This window comes from Aquila chrysaetos, chromosome 13 (genome assembly GCF_900496995.4).
Source record: "Aquila chrysaetos chrysaetos chromosome 13, bAquChr1.4, whole genome shotgun sequence".
Classification (NCBI taxonomy): domain Eukaryota; kingdom Metazoa; phylum Chordata; class Aves; order Accipitriformes; family Accipitridae; genus Aquila; species Aquila chrysaetos.
The window spans coordinates 15,402,314-15,426,697 of NC_044016.1; the positions used below are offsets into that span (position 1 = coordinate 15,402,314).

Consider the following 24,384-nt stretch of genomic DNA (forward strand, 5'->3'; position numbering starts at 1 on the left):
CTGGGTGATGAGTGGATTGAGAGCAGCCCTGAGGATAAGGACTTGGGGGTGTTGGTTGACGAGAAGCTCAACATGACATGGTAACGTGCATTTGCAGCCCAGAAAGCCAACCATATCCTTGGCTGCATCAAAAGAAGCGTGACCAGCAGGTTGAGTGAGGTGATTCTTCCCTTCTACTCTGCTCTCTTGAGGCCCCACCTGGATTACTGCATTCAGCTCTGGGGCCCCCAACATAAGAAGGACATGGACCTATTGGATCGAGTCCAGAGGAGGGCCACAAAATGATCAGAGGGCTGGAGCACCTCTCCTGTGAAGACAGGCTGAGGGAGCTGGGGTTATTCAACCTGGAGAAGAGAAGGCTCTGGGGAGACCTTACAGCAGCCTTCCAGTACCTAAAGGGGGCCTACAGGAAAGCTGTAGAGGGACTTTTTACAAGGGCATGTAGTGATAGGAAAAGGCGTAGTGGCTTTAAACTGAAGGAGGATAGATTTAGATTAGATGTAAGGAAGACCTTCACTGTGAGGGTGGTGAGGCACTAGAACAGGTTGCCCAGAGACGTGGATGCCCCATCCCTGGAAGTGTTCAAGGCCAGGTTGGATGGGACTTTGGGCAACCTTGTCTAGTGGGAGGCATCCCTACCCATGGCAGGGGGTGGAACTAAGTGATCGTTAAGGTCCCTTCCAACGCAAACCATTCTATGATTCTATGTTACAACCCCCACACTGTAGGGTCAAATGTATAATGTTCTTAAAGCTCAACTCTTCTGTTACTACATAGCTGACCACAGAAAAACGAACATACTACCTGACTGCAGATTCTCCCAACATCTTAGAAGAATGGATCAAAGTACTACAGAATGTTCTTAAAATACAGGCTGCCAGCCCACTTTTCATACAGCCAGAAATCAAGCCAACCATGAAAGGGTTACTTACAAAGGTAGGAACACTTTTCTTCCCCCAATCTGCTTTATTCCATATTTCTTAAGAATAGGATCTAGATCAAAATGGGCCTACAATAAAATAAATATAAGCAAAACAGACATGCATTTGCTTTCCCAGCACTTTACAACGTGAACAATCCAGAAGGACCACCAACTCACCTACTTCGGCCAATATTTTTCTTCTGGTTCTTTGATTTGATTTGGTTTTTCTTTTTGTCTTTTTAATTCATTAGTTCCTGTGATGAGTTCTCCATTTGCACTTCAGGGGTATCCTAGTTCAGCTTATGTTTCAGTACCTAATTGACGTACCTTATTTCAGTGGAGTGCGCTTTTTCTGTATTACTCACTGGGACAGATTATTTCAAGGTAATAAGAATACTGTATAAAAGGAATTTTTCTGTTTTAATTCTTCCATTTCGTTAGGTTCCACTAATTTAGGCCTGATCCAAAGCCAAATAAAAAACTCATATTGGCCTTACTAGGCTTTAGACAAGCATCTAATGCTTTAATTCTTATACACTTAATAGAGTTATGCAGTTTTAATTATTTGTTTAGTAATGTGGAAAGGAATTTGAACCAAGGCATTTATTCACAACGTAACCAAAGTTCAGAGATGGTGAAATGTAGCCTGTATTTTTCTGGCTTTGCTTGTTCCTAATGTTCTGTAATTTCAGGTGAAACATGGATATTCCAAAAGAGTTTGGTGTACCCTAGTTGGAAAAATTCTGTATTATTTCCGTAATCAAGAAGACAAGGTAGGTCCCTTACTTGTTTCCTTAGTGAATGGAAGATAACATACTGAAGTAGACTTCAAACAATAAATTACAGCTTTATTAAGGTACAGTTGCCCTGGGTAGTATATGCCCATTTTATCTTGATTGCCAAACATTTAGACTTCACAGGTTGTCAATTTGGAAGGTTCATATCTAATAGACAGTAATCCAGGGCACGCCCATTGGTCTCCTTCTCCTACAGGACATGATATATATTCTGCATCTTCTTATCCCTAGCCGAAGGGGGACACTGATTTGCTGACAGTTCAAGTCTCCCTTTCTGACAGGTGTGAGACTTACCAGAAAAGACCTTGCTGTCATTTACTTCTGGAAGCTGACCCTTTCTAATGTATGTTTGCAGTGGGCAGTGACTGCAAGTTTCAAGAAATTAAATGTTCTTTTTATCCCTCAATTGACTTCCAAGTCCTGTTCTTCGGAATGTCACTGTACCTCCACAGTGCTGCAGGAGAGGAAAAAAAAAAAGCCTAGCAAGATGCAGAGTTTGCTGCTTTGCAGATGTGTGTCTGTGGAGGGGATCTTTTCCCATTCCCCATCAGGATTACAGAAAAGGAGCTCACTGTCTACAACTGCTGAGGTGGACAGAAATGGAGCTGGAGGACAGCAAAAGAAAGGGATGAGAAAATTATTTCTAAAACCTAGGGAAAATACTGTTTGAGGAAGAAAAGAAAGAAATGGAATCCAATCAGCTTTAAGTTAACCTCCCAACATCCTATATCTTGTAGGACACAAGGAGCTAAGGAAGAGCAAGACCTGGCTCTTCCACATTGGGCCTGACCTTTAGTTCTCTACCCACCATTCTGAATATTGCTGGTCCTAATATTTCCAGTCACATTTACCTACAGAGACAGGACAAAGGGCACTTATTAGTCATACTTTTCACCTGTCCTTTTGCTCCCAAGGCATTGTATTTTGTCATCAAGAAACATCTTTTCAGTGGAGGTGGGTCAAGAACAAGATTTTGGAAACTTCTAGAAGAATTCTTGTTAATACTGTTGAGGTTATGAGTATTTGATTCATACCCGTATTACCTAGCTCTACCAAAAAGACTGCTGACACTTGAAAAAATGGTAAAAGTCCACTGAGCCATTATAAACAACAGTTCAAATAAATACAGAAAATCTATTTGTTACTTCTAATCTAACCAAATAATCACACTGGACCCAGTAATTCATAGTCTTTGTATAAAGCTAGTTATTCCCTTTGTTATCCTTTCTGCTTTTAGCCATTTTTAAACATTCAACTAAATCTTATTTCTAGAACTATATGAATAGCAGTAACCATCCATCAAAGCATTTTACTTTAACTTTTTTAAAAGTGTAATATAGGGCTGGGGAATCAAATGACTGGACTATTAACTTCCAGCTCATCTTACAGAGATATTAAAATTAACTTGCATTTTCTCCTATGAAGAAATATCTGAAGTGTCTGAATTTACACATTTTTACCATTGAAGATTTTGGGAGTTTACCATGCCCTTTAGAAGCATCTAAGAATTTTGCTGGATTCTTTTGAGTATTTCCCTCACATTTGGAACAAGTTTTGCTGCCCTTTTAAAGCAAAATTGAAACTAATTTGCTAGCTTGTAATAGAATAAGAATTTAGCTTTTGTAAGCAGAATATGTATGAAAAGTTTTCCAAAGCTAGTTTATTTCTAATGTTCAACAATTCGCTAATTAAAAACATCTTTGCTGTAGCTGAATGTGTCAGTGCAGAAACAAATTACACAATCTGCAGTGGTTAATACAGTAATGGAGTCCACTTAAGTGGCCTCCTTTCAAAATGGAATCAAATTAAAAAATCAGCCAACTGTGTTTTAGTTAAACTTCATGGATAAATCAGTCTTGACTATTTGTATGTGAAATGGCATCTATTGATTCTCAGAATCTTACCTTGTTCAAAAAGTTGAATGGTTCAGAAGCACCACAGAAAATACAAATCACCACATGCATCTTTAATCCTTACTAGTGAGAGCACTGGAATAAAGAGCCACCACTGTGATGTTTTCTTCAAAATGATCATATTATTAACAGCTCACTTTATCAAATCACTGTTCAAGAAGCCCACCCCAGACTGAATCAAACTTGCCAGCTACTCTCCAGTATGGTATTTTCAATTTTTAAACAGTATTGAGAAGCCTCATCTGCTTTTCATTGGTGTTGATATTTCAAGACAACTTACTTCAGGCTTCCACTTGAATGTGGCACAAATAAGACGCTAGTTACTGTAGTGTCCAGCTATCCTTTTACCGAAGGGAAACAAACACCCCGCTTTTTCTGCTGAATCACTAAGCATTGCTAGACATCACAAACAACACAGAAACAGTAGCCAGGGCTTCTTCACTACACCGTTAAATAACACTCTTTTGAACATCCTGATGTTTGAACAGCTGTCCTCTGAAATACACTGCTGTCCTCTGAAATAACAAGATTATAATTAAAGTTTCTAGGCTAGGTTCTCACCACTTCTGATATTTACTTTTAGTTTCCTCTTGGTCAAATCAAGCTATTTGAGGCAAAGGTTGAAGAAGTTGATAGATCATGTGATTCTGATGAAGATTATGAGGCTAGTGGTCGCAGTTTATTATCAACACATTACACTGTTGTTATCCACCCCAAAGATCAAGGACCCACTTATCTTCTTATAGGATCCAAACACGAGAAGGTAATAAAAGGACTTTTTTATTGAGTTTCAGTAACATGTCTGTGAGAATGGTGCTGTGATATGAATATTTCTTAAAGAGGAGGAGGAGGGGGACCTGCAAGTCATCTGGCTTGTAGTTTGATATAATAAGCAAGGAGAAGGTCCTGCTTCATTAACATAGATCAGAGTTTGTCTGCAAACTAATGCTATCATGGGTAATCCTTTTTAAAACAAATAAAAATAAGCAGGCTGCTTATGAAAATAAGCAGGAGATGGTGCATAACATCAAATACGCTGTAACTGGAGAATTTTGCTCACATTACACTAACTTGTAGACAGACCTGTAGCAGACCTTCCTGAGAGGTTTTGGGATACTGTTACCCATTTTCACTGATAAGACTAACAGTAGGGAAGACTGCCCTACTGAAGTGAAGGAGAAATGAGAGGTATGGTTAAAACCATTTTTATTATTATTGCTTCATTGTTCTCAAGTAATCTTGTAGACCTCGTTTTGCTTTCTGGCCTTATCTCCAGGTTAGCAGGACTGGACAGTGATAAAAAGGCGCTTAAGCTTTCTGAAGAGGAAAGCAAGAATGCCCTGATAATTAGCCATGATTTCTGAGGGTAAAAGACTTCTGAAGAGAGCCTTGTCCAATGTTCCTTGCTTAATATTTGTAACAGAGAGACCATGAATACAGGTGTATTCAAAGGCAAACTCCTTTGGGCTTCAACGGGAGCGCATGGTAGTGTTTCAGGTTGAGAGCAAAATCCTGATGAAGCAGCTTCTTCCAACATGGAATGAGTGAGCTGCTGTGTTTTTCTACTTTAGGACATGTGGCTTTATCATCTGACAATTGCTGCTGGAAGTACCAGTGTAAATGTTGGATCTGAGTTTGAACAACTTATTTGCAAATTATTAAATATGGAAGGCGATACCAGTAAGTTTGGGTTTGTTTCAACATACTAATCTTCTAATACTTCTTTACTGAATGTACTTATGAACTGAATTAATTGCAAAACCTATATATTTCATCTGTTTAGATTCTCAGATTTGGAGACATCCTACCCTTTGCCACAGCAAAGAAGGAATTACTTCCCCTCTTACAACATTGCCATCAGAAGCCTTGCAAACTGAAGCAATTAAATTATTTAAGGTAAAACCATAGCAGATGCCTTTTATATTAACTGACTTACTATTTTAACTCTTAGCTGAAGAATGGCTACTGGTTGGCTTAGTAGAGATGTTCAACAGATAAGAAAAAAGAAAAGTTTACTCTTATCTTTAGTAGAGGTGACTAATGACAGTAGCAGAATGCCCCCATATTATCTCACCAAAGACCATCACTTCCAATGTAAAAAGATCACTTTTAGTTGTGAGGGAGCAGTTTAGGGTTCCACTTTTGACCTTTCTACTGAGGTAATTGATAAAGGGCAAGTTACTAGAAAAATCCACGGCCATCATGGATGATAATAATTTTGTCATGAAGTTCATAAGCCCCAGAGAACCTAACAGCATGGATGGATCTCTGTATTCAGAGAACTGTATCTGAAATGCTATTTTCTCAATTAGATTTCAGGAAGAACAAATGGTAGGCAAAAGTTTTGTTGCAGATAAATCAACTAGAAGACATTTTAAAAAACGGAAGAAAAACAAAGCAAAGTTTAAGTTTAAGCAAGTCATGGATTATTTCAAATTGAGATAGAAGGCAAAGGTTCCACTGCTCTTTTTAATAAAAAGAAAATCTTTTCTTCATATGAAGTAGCTATCCTTAAAAGACTGATTAGGTATTCTAGTAATATAAATAGAGAGAATATTACAGAGTAAAATTATTGAAAGTATTTCACAACAGTTTTTTTTAATTCAGTTTAAAAGATTTTCATACACCTTTAAAAATACACATATGTATATCTCCCAGTAGTATTGAAAAGGCTTTATGATTAAAAGACACATAATGGTTCATAACTGCTGTGCTGCAGCTAGTTTCTTGAGGATTTTTGTATGCCAGTAAGACCTTCTATCTTTCCCAGTTAAAGGCCAGATAGGTGGTTGGTATCTATGAGAGGGAGCATGCTGCAATGCCACTAACCTTCTTTCTCCTCTCTCCTGCCCTCACCCAGGTAAAAATACTCTTGAACATTAATTAATAGCCAGGCTATAAAGTCTATTTCAGAGATAAAATAAAATCTTGCTGTTCCTTTTTCTGTATGTTGTGAAATAAAGTGCAAGTTGGGAGGCATGGAGCTTGGATAAATGAACTTTCTCCACAGAACTTATACAAGTCTAAAGACCAAATTCCCTGAAGTATCAACTATCTGGAGAATTTTGATGTAATGGTTCTAGAAAGGAATTAAAGAAAAGCACCATATGTTCAGTCACAGACAATTGTAGGCAAACTTCCCAGCTTGTTTCTCTGAGATGCTTGAAGCACTTTAAAGAAGTACATCCATCTAATTTTCTGCAGTCCTCCAGCATAAAAATTTAAAAGGCAATGTACTTCTCTGATAAAAATTAATTTATACCTATTTGGAAATCACTTTCTGAAATAATTTCAGACCTAATTGAAATCAGAGACACTTGCCTAAAATAAGTAAATGAGAAAGAGATGATTTGTATGACCTTCACTGAAACTTTGTATAAATCAGTTTAAAAGTCAGGTAGGGAATTGATTTAGAAACAGATCAAGTCATGTTTCAATTATTCTACTGCTGACAAAAATTAGTCCTGTGCATCCACATATTTTCAGATAGACTAGAAATAGATGGGCTTCCATCCATTTCTTGCATTTTGTTTATATACCTTGAAAATTCATCAACTATTATGTAGAGTAAATGCAATGAGTGATACATAAGCTTTCTTCTAATACAGCACAACAAATGCTTAACACCTGGCTACCCTAAGACAGTACTGGGGACAGGAAAGGTTATACTTCCACAGTAAAAATACCAGTGAAAGCCAAGATGTAAAACAAATGGCTCTGAGTTATGGTCTTCTTATCTGTGTATATTCTGCCATGTTGTGCTCAGTACTTGTGCAAGCATTTTACGCTGGCTGCCTTTGACAGCTGTACACTTTGCATTTTAAAGTCCTGTAGAGGGGTAAGCTATGTTCAGCATGTCATTAAACTTCCCTACCACCACAACTGTTGCAACTCCTGCTAGAGCTCACTCCATTATATACAGAGTGAAAAGCTTGTTTTTTAAGAGGTTTTTTTATCTTAAGTCTGCCTGTATAGTTTTTCATCCATTCTGGCCCCTTTTCACCCCTTTTTGCAGGGCCAGCAGGGTTTCCTTAGTCTACTGGTAAACTGACTAATTGTGACTTCAATTATAGCACACTTTTGCTATACAGAACATCTCAAAGATTTGCTGGAGCTTTTGGTATGTAAACTCACTTGCTTATTATTTTATATCTAGACCTGCCAGTTGTTTATAAATGCTGCAGTTGACTCTCCTGCCATTGATTACCATGTATCTTTGGCCCAAAGTGCTTTGCAGATCTGCCTCACACATCCTGAACTTCAAAATGAGATCTGTTGTCAGCTTATTAAACAGACAAGACGTCGACATCCACAAAACCAGGCAGGACCAATACAGGTAACCCAGTATTTATTTTAATGGTATCTACTTCAACAGCAGTGAAGGAACTACACAGACTGTTTAGAATGGTAAAGGGGCTTTGCTCTTCGGTAGCATCTGCTTACTTAAAATCGGATAAAAACCTGAACTAACATCTTAATACTGCTGTGTCTTTCTGAAACGAAGCTGATGCTATTCTCCATCAAAGTACATGTGTCTGGTGATAGAGTGTATCTGTGCCTATGCTGTTTTGAAAAGCTGGACATACAATGGGCTATGTTCAAGTTAAGTGTTGAGTAAGACATCATGTATGGAACCTAATTCTCTTTTACTGCATCTTTCCTGAGAGGTGCTGCATCAGGAAGCTTGGTGGGCTAAACTACATGGCAGATGTCTCCACAGCATGAGTGTGAAGAAAAGTTGTAGTGCCATGTTGTGGAATCTCAGATACACTCAGGGTTTCTGATAGATGTCACTTCTTGTATGTCACACTGTTCTGCATGCATCCTGCATGCTAGATTATAAATACATACTTAAAATTCTTTACTTTGTCCACTGCCAGCTATTCACTGGTATCCAAATATGTAACAAATGAACTGAAATTGAAAGGAAAGCCAGTACTTACAGTTTGCGTAGAATTAACAGAACTGGAACAATAGTGCTTATGATGGAGCAATACCTACAGAACTAGGAGATGGATCAGAAAATGAGAAAGGAAATTACCATATTAAGGCTTTTGTAATAAGACACATTTTTCTCTTGCCACAGAAAGTAGAACATGACCAGCAGACATACCTATTATCTAGAAACAGCCTGTATCTGGGATGTGGCCAGTATATGTGCATCACTAAAACATCCACAAAGCTTTTATGACAGACATAGCACATTCATGTCAATTAGCACACACTGAAGTTACATATGGCTAATGGAATTTAAACTAACCATAATCCTTCTTCGGTACTTTTTGTACTACTGGGAAGGCCTTCCTTCTGATACAGACAAATAAATTGTTGCTAACATAATCCACTGGCATGATTTTTAAGAGTTAACACATTCAGTAAAACATTTGCAGCCTGCACTAATTTTTTTAAGTCCTAAATTCATGCTGTAGTCTCCCACACTTGCTTCTATTGCAGTGTCTTCCTGGAAACAGAGCCAATGCTATCCTCCATCAAAGTACAGGCATTTGATGAAAGGGAAAATCTGTGCCTGTGCTGTCAAATTTCTATTTAATACCAGGCAAGTCAGATACATCAAGATAGAGAAACCCCATTTTCTAAATTTCAGTATCATGCATTAGTACAATTGTGAGAAAAGTAGTTGCAATGTTAGTAAATGTATGTCCAGAGTACATGAGAGCAGTCTGTATTAAGTGAAGCCTATGGATACATATTGAGCAATGAAAATATACCAAAATATTGAATAATTGTTTTTTCAATAGTTACCATCTACTTGGTAGGAGGAAAATGTCTTATAGGTTTCTTCATAATATATGTAACAGGAGAGCTGAATTAAAATTGCAAAGGCTTTTCCTCATTTCTTAGTGCTTGGCCTTGCAGCCTTATTATTTTTTTCCTGTGTATTAACTGCTTTTTATACAAACTGATAGGCTTTCCCATTTCCAGCCCCAAAAGAAACTTGCTGTACACAAGTAAATAGAAAGAGAGCATTCTGGCCTTCCAATGAGGTGATGCTTATTTACTCAGCTTTTTCTCTGTGTTTTGTTTTTTTATTCCTATTTACAGTTGTCTGTTACTCAACTTGGCACAGTAAGCTCCACTGCTGGCCAGCAGCCACAGCAGGAAGTTTTACTTTGTAAAATGTTTAAAACAGTGAATGTCTTCCTTTTGTCCAGGGCTTGCAGCTCTTGGCTCTCTGCGTTGGACTCTTTCTGCCCCAGCACCCATTCCTTTGGCTTCTTAAACTTCATTTAAAGAAGAATGCAGATTCCAGGTATGCCTGAATATTACTACCCAGCTAGTCAACTAGTCTTTCCGAAGTACCTTATTTTCAATCTTTCATTTAATATTTCAGATCTTTTGACATATCTTTTAAAATAAATTTGAGTAGAATTGTGCTCCAGTGCTACTAAAATGTAGTACATGTTACTTCTGTGCATCACTTGGGAAAGTTATCCTTTGTTTTGAAAATTCTCTGCAGTGGAACTCTGTATGTTGCAAAACCATGAAAACAAAAATATGGCAGTTACACAAAACACTCTGAGCCATGTTCATCTTTGGTACAATTCTGTTGGTCTCGGTAGACTAATTCTCTTTATAATTCCACATGGAAAATTGTGTTGGAAATCTCACAGAGTGAAACCTGACTGCTCCTCCCATCCGGCACCCCCAGAGAGATTTACTCACAGTTTACTATCCTTTCAGTCAGTCCCCAAGAATTGCCTTATTTCTTTTTTTGTCACAGGACTGAATTTGGGAAATATGCAATATATTGTCAGCGATGCGTAGAGCGTACCCAGCAGAACGGAGACCGAGAAGCCAGACCTTCCAGAATGGAAATCCTTTCCACACTTCTAAGGAACCCCTACCACCATTCACTGCCCTTTAGTATTCCAGTTCATTTCATGAATGGCATATATCAGGTAATGTCAGGTAGACTACAAAATCTGAGCTCTCCCAACCACTTGCTATTAGCATATACATGAAGTAGTCTATCAAAAACAGAATTGTAAATGTTAAGGTAAACATGGTTCAAGTTTCATCCTGTGCCAGTGCTAGTAATGAAAAGCACAAGGTACTTGTAATCTGATTTGATCAACAGAGCGTTTGGGGAAAAATCTTTAAAAGAGAAAAAAATTAAAACCTCTTAACAGTGAGAAATACTGAAGTTCTGTTTCTGATGTAACCTGACCACCAGATGAATGAATTAGACTGAAGAAAAGGGAAAGGTATTAAATTCCACTTCCTTTCATCAGATATCTTGAAAGTTAAATATCTCAGTGAAGGCCTGGAAGCACAGCTGTAACTCCCATTATTAGTCATGAAGGATAACTGTATTTGTTACAGAACACAGCTTCTTTCTTAACTCTTTTGGGACTTCATCAGTCAAAGCCTGTAGGAAGCTTTCCATGGGCTTCCATGCATACTGCTTCACATCCTGGCTTGTGTTTCTGGGAGAGCTGCCTGAAAAGAGTTTTTTAACAGTTCACAGTATTCCTAGACAGAAAGCAAGTTTTTATATGAAATCAAAGCTATATCAAATAAATTTTTCATGTCAGGTCACAGAAGAACTCTGCTTTTTTTCCCCTTTAAGTTTCTTAATTTCTTACTGCTTGCCCAGTAAAACAGAAGAAACAACATCTATTTATATCATCCTAAAAGGTTTCAAAATTGGATTTTGAAGAAGAAAAGGAATAACTGCTCATTAGTTATTTATTGCTCAAAAATGTATACTTCCAAGGGCTATGAAAATTGTAATTAAATACATAAATTACTTCAGTGGGATCAGCAAATAAGCAATTATAGAGGTATTGAAAATTCTTGTATTCATCTCTGAAGCTAGATTGAGCAGATTTTTTTTTTTTTTAATTTCAACTACTGAGAAACCCAAAACAGAAGTCCAAGATCCATTTTCCAGACTTTTTTTTACCGAAAGAGTAAAACATCTTCAACATGTCAAATACAGGAAAACACCCTCAAAACAGATTTAAGTGAACATCAGCAACTAGTATCTGTATAAAAGCCCTTTGCCATTTCTTGCTAAAAGACTTTAATACTAGTAACAACAGACAAAAATTAAGATTTGGGAAAATAAACCGTAGAAAGCTCTATATATTACTGACATAAGTAGTACTGACAGAGCAACATTTGTAAAATATTTCAAATCTTCCAATGTAGATCTGCCATTGAATACCCCTCTGATGTTGCACATGATGAAAAAATACTAATTGATCTCATTTGTTTCACCACGATATTGAAAAGTGTGGGGAATTACAGTTTTTTTCATTTTTCAAGTGGTATTTGTCATAAAAAGCTCAGATACTAGACTGCTTTCTGTTATATAAATTCTGTAGCAGAAATTCAAGTGTAGCAAGTATGAAGGAACCAGTATAAACAAAGAAAATAAAAATATTACATTTGGAAGCATTTTGTACTTTGTACCTTACTGCATTTTGTTTATGAAATCAATCTGCTGGGAAGGTAATCATTTTTTGGATGGAGAAAAACTCCACTAAATTGACTTCCCATGTGAAAATCTTAAATCTTTTCCAGACCCTTTATGGAAATTTTTAATTTCCAATGATAATAAGTTATTCACAGAGGATGGAATGGGTCTTATATTCCCACTGTTATTCTAGAGGTACTATCTTTCAAAATCTTAGATTTAAGGCAGGGGGATGTTATAAGTTTGATAGCAAAATACATTTTGGCTGCTTTTTTAGGTTGTTGGGTTTGATGCCTCTACAACAGTGGAGGAATTTCTGAACACCCTGAACCAGGATACAGGGATGAGGAAACCAGCTCAGTCAGGATTTGCACTGTTTTCTGATGATCCCTCTGGCAAGGATATAGAGCACTGTCTTCAAGGAAACATCAAGGTAAACAAAAACATTTAACAAGTTCTGCGTATAAAACAACAAAATATCTTCGTTTTACAGAGCCCTCTTCAGACAATAGAAAGGAGAACATTTTTCAGGCTGAAAACTGTCTAGGTTTTTATTCTTCATAATGTAAAAGGAAAGATTTTTTTAAAAATATCACTTTTTCAATTGCTGAAATTCATTCAGTGAACTATATTTAAAAGCTTTGTCTAGGAGACTGATATTATTCAGAGAAGTAACAGCTGGGTTAAAAAAGAAAAAGTAAGCTGCTACTAATCACAGTTCTTTAAAAAGCAATTGGGAGTCCAACATGCATTTAGAGAGATTTAAGTTAACATTTCTGGTATAACTCCAAAAAATGACCATTTAAGGTCCAAAAAATCACTGGGGTGGAGATCCTGGGGAACTAAAAAAAGAAAGGGCTCCTTATCTGAATACCGAATAATTAGGGTTCAATTCAGGAAGTTTCCAATGTTTGGCTTATCATTGTTCTGAATTCTGAATTATAGTTCCCTCTACTTCTAGAATTAAATTCTTTGCAGTAAAGAGTGGCAAAATGCGATATAATCTATGCTTTAATAAAATATTGGATATTTTTCAAGCCTTTTAGCAACCAATGAATACTGAATTTTTTGTGCTTCTATGAAATAGTCTTTTGCACCCTTTGGCCAATATTCACAGCTGCACTTTTGAGTTACAAGGTGCAGTACAACCAGGCCTGAGTAACAAACAACCAAGGTCACCACAATCAGCTGTCCCCCTCTACCAGAATAATTACCATATGGAAAGCAAAATATGTAAAAAATGTACTTATTTTCTTAGTAAATGTAACTTTAGAAGCTGTTCACGTTACTGCTTCCAGGAAGGCTCTTTTATGAAGGAACAGTGACATGAAGCCCAGCAGAGCTCCCAGGACCTCTGTTCCACCTCCTCCCCATCTGCCCACCTACCCACCTACACCGCTGGTTGCAAACAACTCTTGATGCACTTTATAGCAAACTTCATACAAACTTTATGGCAGTTACTAGAAAGGACCTGAAAAACTACAGCATGCGGCAGAAAGAGAAGGCAGAGGTCAAAGCTGTCCAGGTCTCAGCAGGGACAGTTCCTGTGTGCAGTGTGACCAGGTGGATGATCTGCTCGGCCTGGTGGCAGAGCTGAAGGAGGAAGTGGAAAGGTTGAGGAGTACCAGGGAGTCTGAGAGGGAGGGAGATTGGTGGACCCACACCCTACCATCCCTGAGGCAGAGGCAGCAGATGGAGGCTCCGCAAGAAGCGGAGGTTCCCCTGCCCTCTTGCCACCAGGCAGGAGGGGACCTACGAGGTGGAGGGGAATGGATACAGGTCCCTGATCGGGGAGGCAGGCGAATCCCCTCCTGGACTCCCTCACCTTCCCAGTTGCCCCTACGCAACAGGTATGGGGCTCTGGAACTTGAGGACCAGGTCAATGAAGATCAGGGTGTAGATGAAGCCCTACCCAGGGGGGTGCCTAGGCTCAGTCAGGCAGCCCCACTCATTCTCACATCCTCTGAAAAAAGAAAAAGGAGGGTAATTATCGTAGGCGACTCCCTTCTGAGGGGGACAGAGGGCCCAATATGCAGACCTGACCCATCCCACAGGGAAGCCTGCTGCCTCCCTGGGGCCCGGGTAAAAGACATTACCAGGGAACTCCCTGGTCTGGTTCGGACCTCTGATTATTACCCATTGCTGGTTGTGCAGGTTGGCAGTGATGAGATTGCAGAGAGAAATGCAAAGGCAATCAAAAGGGACTTCAGGGCACTGGGACGATTAGTGGAAGGATTGGGAGCACAGGTAGTGTTTTCCTCAATCCCTGCAGTGGCAGGGAAATACACTGAAAGGAACAGGAAGACACACCTGGTTAATACGTGGCTCAGAGGCTGGTGCCATCGGTGGCATTTTGGGTTTTTTGATCATGGGGAGGTTTACACGGCACCAGGCTTGCTGGCAACAGACGGAGTCCAGCTATCTCAAAGGGGGAAAAGGATTCTTGCTCATGAGATGGCAGGGCTCATAGAGAGGGCTTTAAACTAGGTTTGAAGTGGGAAGGAGATAAAACTAGGCCCAACAGAGATGAGCCTGGGGGCAGCATGCCAGTGCTGGGGGTGGAATCGATAGCCCAGCTCAAATGCATCTGTGCCAGTGCACGCAGCATGGGCAACAAACAGGGGGAGCTGGAAGCCATTGTGCAGCAGGATAGATATGACTTAGCTGTCATCACGGAAACACGGTGGGACGACTCCCATGACTGGAGTGCTGCAATGGATGGCTATAAGCTCTTCAGAAGGGATAGGCAAGGAAGGAGAGGTGGTGGGGTGGCTCTCTTATGTTAGGGAGTGTTTTGATTGTACAGAGCTACACGATTGTGATGACAAGATTGAATGCTTATGGGTGAGGGTGAGAGGGAAGGCCAACAAGGCAGATATTGTGCTGGGAGTCTGTTATAGACCACCCAACCAGGTTGAAGAGACAGATGAATCATTCTACAAGCGGCTGGTAGTAGTCTCAGAATCGTGTGCCCTTGTTCTCGTGGGGGACTTCAACTTCCTAGATGTCTGCTGGAAATACAACATGGCAGAGAGCAAGCAGTCTAGGAGGTTTGTGGAGTGTGTGGAAGATAACTTCCTGACACAGCTGGTAGGTGAGCCAACCAGGGGAGGAGCCTTGCAAGATCTACTGTTTACAAACAGGGAAGGCACTGGTGGGAGGTGTGATGGTCGGAGGCCATCTTGGGCTTAGCAACCATGGAATGATAGAACTCTCAATTTTTGGTGAGGCAAGGAAGGTGGTCAGCAAAACCACCACTATGGACTTCCGGAGGCAAACTTTGGCCTTTTCAGGACGCTGGTTGAGGGAGTCCCTTGGGAGACAGTCCTAAAGGGCAGAGGAGTCCAGGAGGGATGGACATTCTTTAAGAAGGAAATCTTAATGGCTCAGGACCAGGCTATTCCCATGCGCCACAAGACAAACTGCCGCGAAAGACGACTGGCCTGGCTGAAGAGGGAGCTTTTGCTAGGAGTCAGGGAAAAAAAGGAGTGGTTACCATCTTTGGAAGAAAGGGCAGGCAACTCAGGAAGAGTACAGGGATCTTGTTAGGTCATGCAGAGAGGAAATTAGAAAGGCAAAAGCTCAGCAAGAACTCAATCTGGCCACTATTATAAGAGACAACAAAAAATGTTTTTACAAATATGTTAACAATAAAAAGAGAGCCAAGGAGAATATCTATCATTTATTGGATACAGAAGGGAACATTGCCACCAGAGATGAGGAAAACGCTGAGGTACTTAATGCCTTCTTTGCTTCAGTCTTTAATAGTGAGACCAGTTATCCTCAGGGTACTCTGCCCCCTGAGCTGGACAGCAAGGATGCAGAGCAGAATATAGCCCCCTTAATCCTGGAGGAAATAGTGACCTACTACGCCATCTGGACACTCACAAGTCTACGGGACCAGATGGGATCCATCCAAGAGTACTGAGGGAGCTGGCGGCGGAGCTTACCAAGCCACTCTCCATGATTTATCAGCAATCCTGGTCAACAGGGGAGGTCCCAGATGACTGGAGGCTTGACAATGTGACGCCCATTTACAAGAAGGGTCGGAGGCAGGATCCGGGGAACTACGGGCCTGTCAGCCTGACCTCGGTACCAGGGAAGATTATGGAGTGGTTCATCTTGAGTGCACTCACGTGGCATGTGCAGGACAACCAGGGGATCAGGCCCAGCCAGCATGGGTTCATGAAAGGCAGGTCCTGCTTGACCAACCTGATCTCCTTCTATGACCAGGTGACCCACCTAGTGGATGAGGGGAAGGCTGTGGATGTTGTCTACCTGGACTTCAGTAAGGCCTTTGACACTGTCTCTCATGGCATACTCCTTGAGAAGCTGGCAGCTCATGGCTTAGACAAGTGTACTCTTCACTGGGTAAAAAACTGGCTGGATGGACAAGCCCAGGGGGTTGTGGTGAATGGAGTTAAATCCAGTTGGCGGCAGGTCACGAGTGGTGGTCCCCAGGGCTCAGTATTGGGGCCAGTTCTGTGTAATATCTTTATCAATGATATGGACAAGGTGATCGAGTGCACCCCCAGCAAGTTTGCAGATGACACCAGGTTGGGAGGGAGGGTTGATCTGCTTGAGGGTAGGAAGGCTCTCCAGAGGGATCTGGACAGGCTGGATCGATGAGCAGAGGCCAATTGTACAAGGTTCAACAAGGGTCCTGCACTTGGGTCACAACAACCCCATGCAGCGCTACAGGCTTGGGGAAGCAGGGCTGGAAAGCTACCGGGCAGAAAAAGACCTGGGGGTGCTGGTTGACAGCCAGCAGTGTGCCAAGGTGGCCAAGGTCACCAAGGGCATCTTGGCCTGCATCAGCAATACCATGGCCAACAGGAGCAGGGAGGTGATTGTTACCCTGTACTCGGCACTGGTGAGGCCGCACCTCGAGTACTGTGTTTAGTTTTGGGCCCCTCACTACAGGAAAGACATTGAGGTGCTGGAGCGTGTCCAGAGAAGGGCAACCAAGTTGGTGAGGGGCCTGGAGCACAAGTCTTATGAGGAGCAGCTGAGGGAACTGGGGTTATTTAGCCTGGAGAAAAGGAGGCTGAGGGGAGACCTTATCACTTCTACAACTACCTGAAGGGGGTTGTAGTGAGGTGGGTGCTGGTCTCTTCTGTCAGGTGGCTGGAGATAGGACGAGAGGAAATGGCCTCAAGTCGCGGCAGGGGAGGTTTAGATTGGATATTAGGAGAAATCCCTTTCCTGAAAGGGTTGTAAGACATTGGAACAGGCTGCCCAGGGAAGTGGTTGAGTCACCATCCCTGAAGGTATTCAAAAAGTGCGTAGACAAGGCACTTCAGGACATGGTTTAGTGGGCATGGTTGATGGTTGGACTCGATGATCTTGAAGGCCCTTTCCAACCTAAATGATTCTATGATTCTATGAAAGGCATTTGATTAGTTATGTAATAACTCATTCTGTATAATTACACATTCATTGGCTGGTGCTAAATCAAGTACCTGGCCTTTCCATATAAGCATGTTATGGCTCATTTCCAAAGGTAGTGTGTGTGTGTTGCAGGATAAACAAACAACAAAAACGTTAATTATTAAATGCTCCAAATAAGAAATGCAAGTAAAGTTATTTTTCAGTAAGTTTAATAATTTGAGCTATGTATGTTTCTGATATGTAACAGGTACAAGATATTAAAATAATTTGACAATTTCTATTCAAAGGTGTTTTCAAAGAGGAATACATGGCAAAGTCAGTTTTGTATTGCTTTCCTTCTAGATCTGTGACATTATTTCAAAATGGGAGCAAGCCTCCAAAGAACAGCACCCTGGGAAATGTGAAGGCACAAGGACTGTCCGCCTTACTTACAAAAATAGGTTTGTTTAGCAAGTATAACATCTCTGCCTTGTCCCAAGATCTGTTTTTATTTTCTGCAGTTTCTTCATCTGAAATATATTGGCTGACTCAAAGCTTGCAACAAAAATAGTAAATGGGTGTAACTGGGGAACTTTTAAAAAAAAATACAGTTAATTTTTTCTAGTTCTTAAGAGGTGAGCAGGGCTGCCAAAGTAAAAAAAAGGCAAGACTGAAATTAAATATTTGCCCACTGGTTCAAGTACAAGTGTTGCTCTGCTAATGTGTTTTGATGCTGACGAAAACATGTCACATTCAGAGCCGATACTGCTAATCCTCAGGGCTAATGCATTTCCCTATCTTCTTTATTTAATAACTTTCTGTCTTTTCTGTAGGCTTTATTTTTCAGTTCAAGTCCATGGGGAGACAGACAGAGAGAAGCTGCTGCTAGTATATCAGACAAATGATCAAATAGTCAATGGACTTTTCCCTGTAAACAAAGAACTAGCAATGGAATTGACAGCTCTTTTAGCTCAGGTAATCCCTGTGCATTAATGACTCACACAGCAGTTTTACAGATGAAAACCTGAATAAAGAAAGTGGTCCAGGATTGCCTGACAGTCAAGTGACCTCCACCTTTTACAGATGATAGTGCAGGAAATAGACTGGAATCGTTGTGTAAGGCTAACTCTACTTCAGTGGAAATGCTTTACAGCATATGCTGCTGTTGGCACCAGTACAGATAAAATGTGCTTTACCTCCTACACAGTCAGGCCCTCTTTGATTAAATATCATGTCATCATGTACCATTTCTTCATTCACTGTTCCTTACATGATTTCTGCAAGTTAATACACGAAAGTAACAGCTGTTTAATGAAAACCTAAGACTCTAACTTTACTAGACATGGTCTTGATAAGATCTGTTTTATTTAAAAAAAATTAAGGCTTAAGGGAAGGTTATTGAGAAAGTTATTTGGTGGTGTTACTTAATAAATCTAAACTGGTTTGTGTCAGCTGGAGATCTAGCAATCTCAGAGCAGAACTAGTAAACATTATAATTGTACAATTTATACTTGATATTTATCTTTTTCCATGGTAAATATAAAATAAGAAAAATAAAATTACTTGCATGACTTTTATATCAGTGAAAAATATACATTAATTGAGAAACTGTTTTCATTTTATACTTGGTAAGACAGTGGAAAAGATAGCTCATAATACACAGCTAGAAAATTACCCTGGAGTAACAAAAAATTTTCTTCTTTGTTGTCTTCCCCTTAGGTAGAGATTGGAGATTTTGAACGACCTTTCTCAACTCCAGCAGGGCAAGTCACTTCCCAGTCCAAGTCCAATCAAACATTAAAACAAGTTTTGGAGAGATTCTACCCTAAGAGATATAGGCATGGTTGTTCAGAGGAACAATTAAGGTATTTTGCAATTCATATTCTCTAGAAATGTAGGAGTAAAATGAGGAAGTTTTAAATCGTCATTAGGTACAACTTCCTGTTTTGCCATATTTGCCTAAACCTGTGTTTGAAACTCATTTTCTTACTAAACTGAAGAACGCATTTCCTCTGTCTATTTCTAATCTGAACAGAGGACCATCATTAAGCACAAATTCCAGCAAAAGCTGTACAAGTTACTACATAGTGTTACAAAACCCAGCAATTTTGAAATTCTTACTTTTCTTATTGAGCAAATCTAAATTAAGTCTGTGCACAGACTAAAGAACTACTGAAAGTAAAGGACATGGGGACTGATCTGAGTGTTTGCTATTCAAATAAGTAATCTCTGGCAGCCAGTCAAATTGGCAATATGTTAACTTAGTGGACTTGCTAGTAAGATATTACTTAATTTAAAATGAATAACCTGCAAGTCTTTTCAATCAACATCTACTAACATGAAGAGCAGAACAGTGTAATAAATTATCCAAAGTCAATGATACAGCAATTTTGAAGTCCATTAAGCATCACAGAAGTGTTTTTCTCATTCTTCACTACAGGGTGGAGAAAGTTTAAAGCTATTACCATGTGCACAAAGTAACATTATTACATAGTCAGAAGATAATAGGGACATTCAGAAATATACACACAACAAATACAAAGTTATATAATTAATTTCAAAGAACAAAGTATAAGAGGTCCTAGATTAGCATAACTTATGGAGGATAAGTCAAACATCTGTTGAACTGTTCCGGTAGTCCTTAAACTACCAATTGCCAGAGCTGGAAGTCTGTGGCAGGGAAAGAATCACTCTATACCTGCCGTGTTGCTTGTATTCATTTGCTAAGGGTGCAGTTTGACTTCATAAACTTCCAGTAAGAGTAAGCTGCAAGTGAAAGATCTTCCTTTACTACACATTCCCCCTCCCTTTTCATGGGCCGCATCTAATAAACTTGTGGCTGCCAGGTGAGTCATTCCTGCAGGTCAGTGTGCTAGAAAGGTATTTTGGGGTGGGATTTTTTGGAGGATTAGTTTTCCATAGGATCATTTTATTGAACCAACTCACCATAGGGCTGCAAAAGAAGAGAGCCAGTGTGAACACATCATGCATCAGAAGCACCCTTTTTGGTAGTAGCACCCAGATACACTAAAAAAGAGTAGTGTTAAGCCATATCTTCCACATCTACTACTAGCCACAGGTAAAGATATGTGCCAAGCTGGATGGATTTTTGGGATGACAACTGGCATAGCTGTTGAGTACTGATAAAGGTAGATTGATTATCTGTAGAGACACATTAAAAGCTGTCCTAGACTTTTTCCCATTATACTGCAACTGCTACATCAATATTTAATCATAATGTTGCAGAAATTAGAAGATACTTCATAATTTTCATGTGCATAAAAATATTAAATGCTGTTTTGGACTTATTTAATACCATATAAGTGATAGTTGTTGTATTAACTTAAATTATCATTTTAACAAATGGATTCTTTTTTGCTCATTAAACTTGCTATGGGTAAGCATTTACGTTCCTTTCAATAACTAAATTACATATTTCATTTCAACAGACAGCTTTGTCAGCGATTGTCTACAAGATGGATGGCTCTCCGAGGGCACAGTGCTGCAGACTGTGTGCGCATTTATCTCACTGTAGCCAGAAAATGGTCTTTCTTTGGTGCTAAATTGTTTGCAGCAAAAGTAAGAAACTTTACTGAGTTTGAGTGGTGGGGTTTTTTTAATATAAATATAACTGGCAAATAGTAATACCCTTTTGTTGAAAATGAGTGTTATACATGTGCTGATTGAATCCTTTGTCAAATTACTAACTTGTTTAAGCCATATACTGATGAAATGTAATAGCCATAGTACTAAGTATACCATAATAGTAACTTTCCAATACATTTACTGCTTGTTTTACATTATTAATCTAGGTGGTATCTTTTCATTTTCTTACATCTTAGTTTGAGATAGCCTTTCTGTTTCAGGCTTTTTTTACCTGATAACTAGTATAATATAGAAGAGGCATCATTAACTGCCTGTGAAAGTTGAACCTTGCAGAAACACTAAATGTTGTTAAGGATGTTTAGAGCGGTCCCTTCTGTGCTGGCCTCTCTCGATTTCTCTTAAAACACTAGTATCTTAATTCTCTTGATTCAACAGCTATGTTAAACAGAACTGTCACCTCGCCCCTTATGTTTTATTAGGTAATCCCAGTATATATATATAAAATTGCTTATCAGCACTCTGTTCTTTGCATATGTAGACATACGTGCTAGTGAACAAACACCTGACTTTTTTTAAATTTTATTAATGAGACTATACATTTTATTGGACTAAGCACTAAGGGAGGCTCCAAGAGCATTAAGCTGAGTTCATAGTTATGCCACTGGCCACCTACGTAGCTTTGGGCAGCTACTTCAATTCCTTTACATCAGTTCCCTCCCACTGTAAATTTCAGTAAGATCTGTGGATGGAGAGAGCTCTATGATAGCTGAGAGTTAATAATTATTTACATACTGCCTCATTTTGAAGTAGTAATTAAAGAACATTTCTCTTTGTAGCCTTTAGCAACATCCTCAGTTGAGAAGTCCTTCATATGGTTTGCTGTACATGAAGAAGGCATAAGCATCCTAGATTACAGCTCTATGGTGAGTGAAATTTCTTTTTTAATTTTGGTCAAAGTAGATTTTAATAGTGAGTATATGGAGAGATTCACCACCATACTACATAAAAGATGGCATTAGCCTATCATGCTAAGTTATCTAGTCTTTCTCTTAAAGCAAAAATTCAATCCTTTCAAAACACTTTAATGTTATCATCATAATAGTAGCACTAATAATAGAAATAAGTAATGAAGTCTTTGCACAGAATTTATTTTTGTTTATCAGATACAGTTTTTATATCTTAATGAAATGTTAATGTTTTAATCATTCAGATGTCAGGAGATCCATAGTTACAGTTCTTACAATAACATTAATTTTCTTTTCCTGGAGAATTCATTTTCCATTATTATTCATAATACATACACTCTGCAAAGAGCAGCTACTGTAAAAGATTGTTATTTTCATTGTATTATTTTTGTTTAATAGTAGGTAATATAACCCAGTGTTATTTAATTATGTCATTTTAGGCTCTGATTTTTCTTTGATTTGCAATAAAAGTTTTCACAGAAAACGACTCATGGTAATCAGTGTAAAAAAGCAGTGCCTGAGAAGATCCCTTCTTTAATTTATATCCTGCAAAGAAACAGAATGGCATGGCACTAATAGCAAGTGCTAATATTGAGTATCAGAAAATTAAAATATCAACTTTATAATTGTACTGATATGGGCCTTTTCATTATGTTTCTTTGCAGTTAAAGAAGTAACAAAGAACATGAGGAGAGCAAACAGCAGCTCTGTTCAAAGAACAAGCACAATGAGCTTGCATCAGACTGCAGAAAGCTCTATAAACGCTATGTGCTCATAGAGCTAGCTATGGTGTTTCTGCAGAGCACTGTCAGTTTACAATATCAGCAGGCATTACTTGCTATTCAAGAAATGCTCAGTTTCTAGAGAATATTCTGATTTTCTGTAAGAAGGATCAGGGGTATCAGAAATGTTGCAAGGGGTAGAGAAAACACTATTTTGAAATAAGGGCAAAAAGAGGTTTAGAAACTGAAGGATGTTAAGTCAGTTATTGTACAAATATTGTCTTACGATGAATTTTAAATGTGAACATCTGCAGCAAATTCATATAAGTTGTAATGATAAATTAAATGCTAATCATAGACTCAAAGGCCACTAATGTGGTGTTGAACAATGAACAATAAGAGCGGAGGCATGGAAAGCAGAGGAGGCTTGAAGAGCATTTACGTCTCATCAGAGATGTTAAAAAAAAGAGAACAGAATTTAATTTCATTTGTGTGTATGCAGCCTACATCACTGCACAAAAAGAAGTCCTGGAGTTAAATTTCTTTAGATGTCTGATACTCTGCCATTTATTTTATTTACACACTGCTTCAATTTCAAATGGAATTCCTAAGATTAACTTCTCTCAAAGTCAGTCAAGATTTGTGTAAATTGAATTACTCACTTGAGTTGAAACCTGCTTATAATATCTTTGATCTAATTAATCTGGAATAGAAACAGAGGTCAAACTTCCAAAAGTTATCATCTGCAATGGAAATTCCTCATAGTGAAGGTCTGAATTAAGCTAACCCAGAATTTACAATTTATTTCGAGATTCATAAGAGGCTAACAACAACATTTGGAAAAATACATGTGCAATTATATTTTCAAAAGTATTTGTCATAATCTGCTTTTCCTGCATTGTCCTGCTTATAGTTTTGCATTTTGTTTTTTTTGGGTTTTCTTTTTTAAGCGATTAACAGTTACATATACATATAAGAGTCTGATGACTTTCGGAGGCTATCAAGATGATTTTATGTTGGTTGTTAACAATGCTCACACAAAGGACAAATCAACTGAAAAACACCTTTTTGCCATGACAAAACCAAAGGTTGGTATATTACCTGAAACAGTTTCCTACCATCTGCTACTTTTCTACTTTTTCTAGTGGGTAATTCTTAACAGATGTGAAAGATGAAACACCTTCTTTATTCCTAGCATTCTCAGATTATTGACTTTTGCCAGATGGTTTTAGAGAGCGAAACAATTAGTAATATAAGAACTAACAGTGACAATACTGATGTGTTCATTTTCTTTTCATGTCCCTGTCAACAACATTCCAAATTTTTCATAGAAGGACAAAGGCAGCTATTAAGGACAGGAATTATATGCAGTACCTAAAAACCAGTCTGTTTGCTTGATCACCACCAGAGATAATTTTTAAGAAGGTACATTTGTGTTCTACAGTGGAATTGTAGAACACAAGATCTGGAAAAAAAAAATCTTTCTTAAATTTTCTTAAAATTTCTTAAATTTTCTTAAAAATCCTAGGATATTTTTATGTTTGGTAAAGAAATTGTTCATGCTTTTTAAATCTAGAGTCTCTCCTTCACGGGTAAGATTGACTGTATTTTTTTAAAAAGCAAAGATTTCAAAGTCTTTTGCTGTT

The 24,384-nt window shown here is 38.8% G+C and overlaps 1 protein-coding gene across 3 annotated transcripts in view; it reads left to right on the top strand.

The window, feature by feature from the left end:
- Positions 1–24,384, top strand: part of PLEKHH2 (pleckstrin homology, MyTH4 and FERM domain containing H2) — a 61,476-nt gene that overhangs the window by 35,412 nt on the left and 1,680 nt on the right. For all 3 annotated transcript variants that reach the window (XM_030034492.2, XM_030034494.2, XM_030034493.2), the window contains 15 exons: positions 778–936; positions 1,615–1,695; positions 4,216–4,395; positions 5,204–5,312; positions 5,416–5,528; positions 7,789–7,968; positions 9,806–9,903; positions 10,375–10,552; positions 12,353–12,508; positions 17,809–17,906; positions 18,279–18,420; positions 19,165–19,310; positions 20,895–21,024; positions 21,888–21,974; positions 23,689–23,826. In XM_030034492.2, the coding sequence (XP_029890352.1) occupies positions 778–936; positions 1,615–1,695; positions 4,216–4,395; positions 5,204–5,312; positions 5,416–5,528; positions 7,789–7,968; positions 9,806–9,903; positions 10,375–10,552; positions 12,353–12,508; positions 17,809–17,906; positions 18,279–18,420; positions 19,165–19,310; positions 20,895–21,024; positions 21,888–21,974; positions 23,689–23,826 (1,995 nt within the window). The remainder of the gene's footprint in view (positions 1–777; positions 937–1,614; positions 1,696–4,215; positions 4,396–5,203; positions 5,313–5,415; positions 5,529–7,788; positions 7,969–9,805; positions 9,904–10,374; positions 10,553–12,352; positions 12,509–17,808; positions 17,907–18,278; positions 18,421–19,164; positions 19,311–20,894; positions 21,025–21,887; positions 21,975–23,688; positions 23,827–24,384) is intronic.